At 35.4% G+C, this 2,322-nt stretch overlaps 2 protein-coding genes across 2 annotated transcripts in view; both read right to left on the bottom strand.

The window, feature by feature from the left end:
- Positions 1-846: 846 nt before the first annotated feature.
- Positions 847-1,353, bottom strand: LOC101308118. Its single transcript, XM_004287392.1, has one exon. It carries the CDS (start codon positions 1,351-1,353, stop codon positions 928-930), a length of 426 nt encoding a protein of 141 aa, XP_004287440.1. The 3' UTR covers positions 847-927.
- A 537-nt stretch (positions 1,354-1,890) lies between these two features.
- Positions 1,891-2,322, bottom strand: part of LOC101294605 (triosephosphate isomerase-like) — a 1,849-nt gene continuing 1,417 nt past the window's right edge. The window contains exons 2-3 of the mRNA XM_004288816.1: positions 2,045-2,127; positions 1,891-1,947 (exon numbers count right to left, since the gene is read on the bottom strand). Of these exons, the coding sequence (XP_004288864.1) occupies positions 1,891-1,947; positions 2,045-2,127 (140 nt within the window). The remainder of the gene's footprint in view (positions 1,948-2,044; positions 2,128-2,322) is intronic.

Raw genomic sequence — 2,322 nt, 5'->3', positions numbered from 1 at the left:
TCTCTCTCTCTCTCTCTCTCTCTCTCTCTCTCTCTCTAGTTTTTGAATCTAGGGTTAGACTGTCATTATGGTTGCCTGGCTATATGCCTATATTCTTCCTTGATAGTTTCCTCAGGAAATATGGTAATCCTGTGTATTTGTGATGCGAGAAGGATATTTGGATAGAGTTCATGGATTTTCAAGGTTGTCAAGGTTCTTTGGAGCTTGCATGCTTCTCTACTTATTGAAATCCATGAATCCACTCTGACGCTCTGTAATATTTAAATGCAGACAAGCTCACAATAAGATGGATTCATACAAGATGTATGTTCACAATAATTCAGATTCATACTAATTAACCCTATGTTTATAAATAATAAATTTACTTTCTAAATTAAAATATATACAAAAAAACTTATCAGAAAATTCAAAAATAGGAATCATAAAGTAATAGGAAGTTGAACTTCACAAGTAACGTTTCACTTTCTCAAAGCATACGATTAGTATGACAATGAAGCAGCCAACCAAAGTCATATGCATGATTTCAGATTCAAATATATATATATTTCGCACTTTTTTATGGATGTTGATGTTGTTCATGATTTAAAAGGAATATAAATTTTATTGTAGATGCACCTCTATCTATTTTATCAGATCTTATTTCCTTTATTTAGTTTTGTTTATTATAGAATTTTGTAGCAAAATTTCTACAGTAGGTCTCAAAACACAATTAATTAATCATATCATTTAGCAGTTATATTGGAACATTTTTTTTTTTTATTATTGGAACCTTGAACTCCAGTTATGGATCTCAACCAGCTGGCATTTTAAAACAAACCAGTCATTGGATATTTATTTTATTTTTTTGAACAAAACACTCATTGGATCCAAACAAAATAATTTCTACAATACGGTTCTTCAAGACGATTATAACATAGCAACTGATAGCTAATCTGATGATCGAAGAGGTCCAAACCACTTCGAATGGAAAGATGATTGGTAAGACAACAAGACCAAAACCAACACTACCAATATTGCAACTCCCCATGGCGAGCCACCACTGGCTTGGTTGACCAACTCGTGCTGTGGATGCCGCCGTTGGAAGTTAAACCACCCAGCAGAGGAAACTGAAGAACACGAAATGACCAAAAATATCAAGACGATAGGCAGCAACATCAACAATATCTGGAAGTTAGCAGCGGTGTGTTGCATTTGGGATTTGTACTCGGTGTATTGTGAAAGCCATAGTAACAAAATTACAATGGCAAAGATGGTGAGCAAATGTAATGGTGGTGCAGAAATGGAGGAGAGGGTCTGGCCAGTCCACCCTTGCTTCCACTCTGGACCCCTTCTCTTAGGGTAGAACCACTCCATTCTTTCTCCTCTTCACTCTAATCTCCTTGTCATTACAATGTTTCATATATATAAGAGTTGAGAAGTAGTGCTGATGGGTTTGGCTTGCCATTGACAAAAGGTTGGCTTTGGCATATATGCTTTGAGTGTAGGCTTTGCCTGACAAACTTTAGCTTTGAACAAATGCTCTATCATGTGATTGATACCAAATTAGTTTCTATATGAAGGATGAGTATATGAATCATTTGAGTTCATGCTATATATGTTAAAATATAAAAATGGAGAGGTATGCTAGGAAAACAGAATCCTATCTTTTACATAGCCATTTTCCAAAGCAAGTACTATTTATTTTCCACTTTCCAGTGTTGTCAAAAACAGCAGTTAAAAGATAGGAGCCACTTTGTGATCTTAAGGTGAATAGATGAAAGAGAATCCTTTGCTCGGTTAATTCAGATATGGCAAAGACATGATATGGTCATACATTTGTTACAACATGCTTCAAACTCACAGTAGCTTTGCAATACCCTTTATTTGATCCTGTAGCCGAAACTGTCATAATCAAGCAGCAACTTTCTTGGATGTTACAACATTAACAATGGTAGCAAATTCAGGTCCCTGAGTGAAAGAAAATTCCATTGGTGAGCATTTTTAAAATTAAAAATAACAAAAGGTTATCTTTGAAATCTCAAGGTGAAAATATGTTGAAATGTACCTTCAAGGAAGCACCACCAACTAGAAACCCATCGATATCTTCCTCCTTTGCAAGCTCAGCGGAATTGCCTCCGTTTACAGATCCTGAAATTTCATCACAATTGTGTTACAATAACAGCAAGCAGCTTTTAAGTGTCAGTGAGAACCAAGACAAAAATTATTCTAACCAGCTGACCAGTGCCAGCATTGTTGGGCACTAGTTCTACTAATTATTCTACTACTTATTTTTAAGCAACAAAATTGATCGTTGTAAATTGAAGAACTCTCTCTCTCTCTCTC

Source organism: Fragaria vesca, linkage group LG1, assembly GCF_000184155.1.
Source record: "Fragaria vesca subsp. vesca linkage group LG1, FraVesHawaii_1.0, whole genome shotgun sequence".
Lineage (NCBI taxonomy): Eukaryota > Viridiplantae > Streptophyta > Magnoliopsida > Rosales > Rosaceae > Fragaria > Fragaria vesca.
This window is presented reverse-complemented; position numbering and strand designations above follow the sequence as displayed.

Bases quoted from the DNA above. Each gene is read 5' to 3' on its own strand.
- LOC101308118 (XM_004287392.1), bottom strand. From the start codon at position 1,353: ATGGAGTGGTTCTACCCTAAGAGAAGGGGTCCAGAGTGGAAGCAAGGG.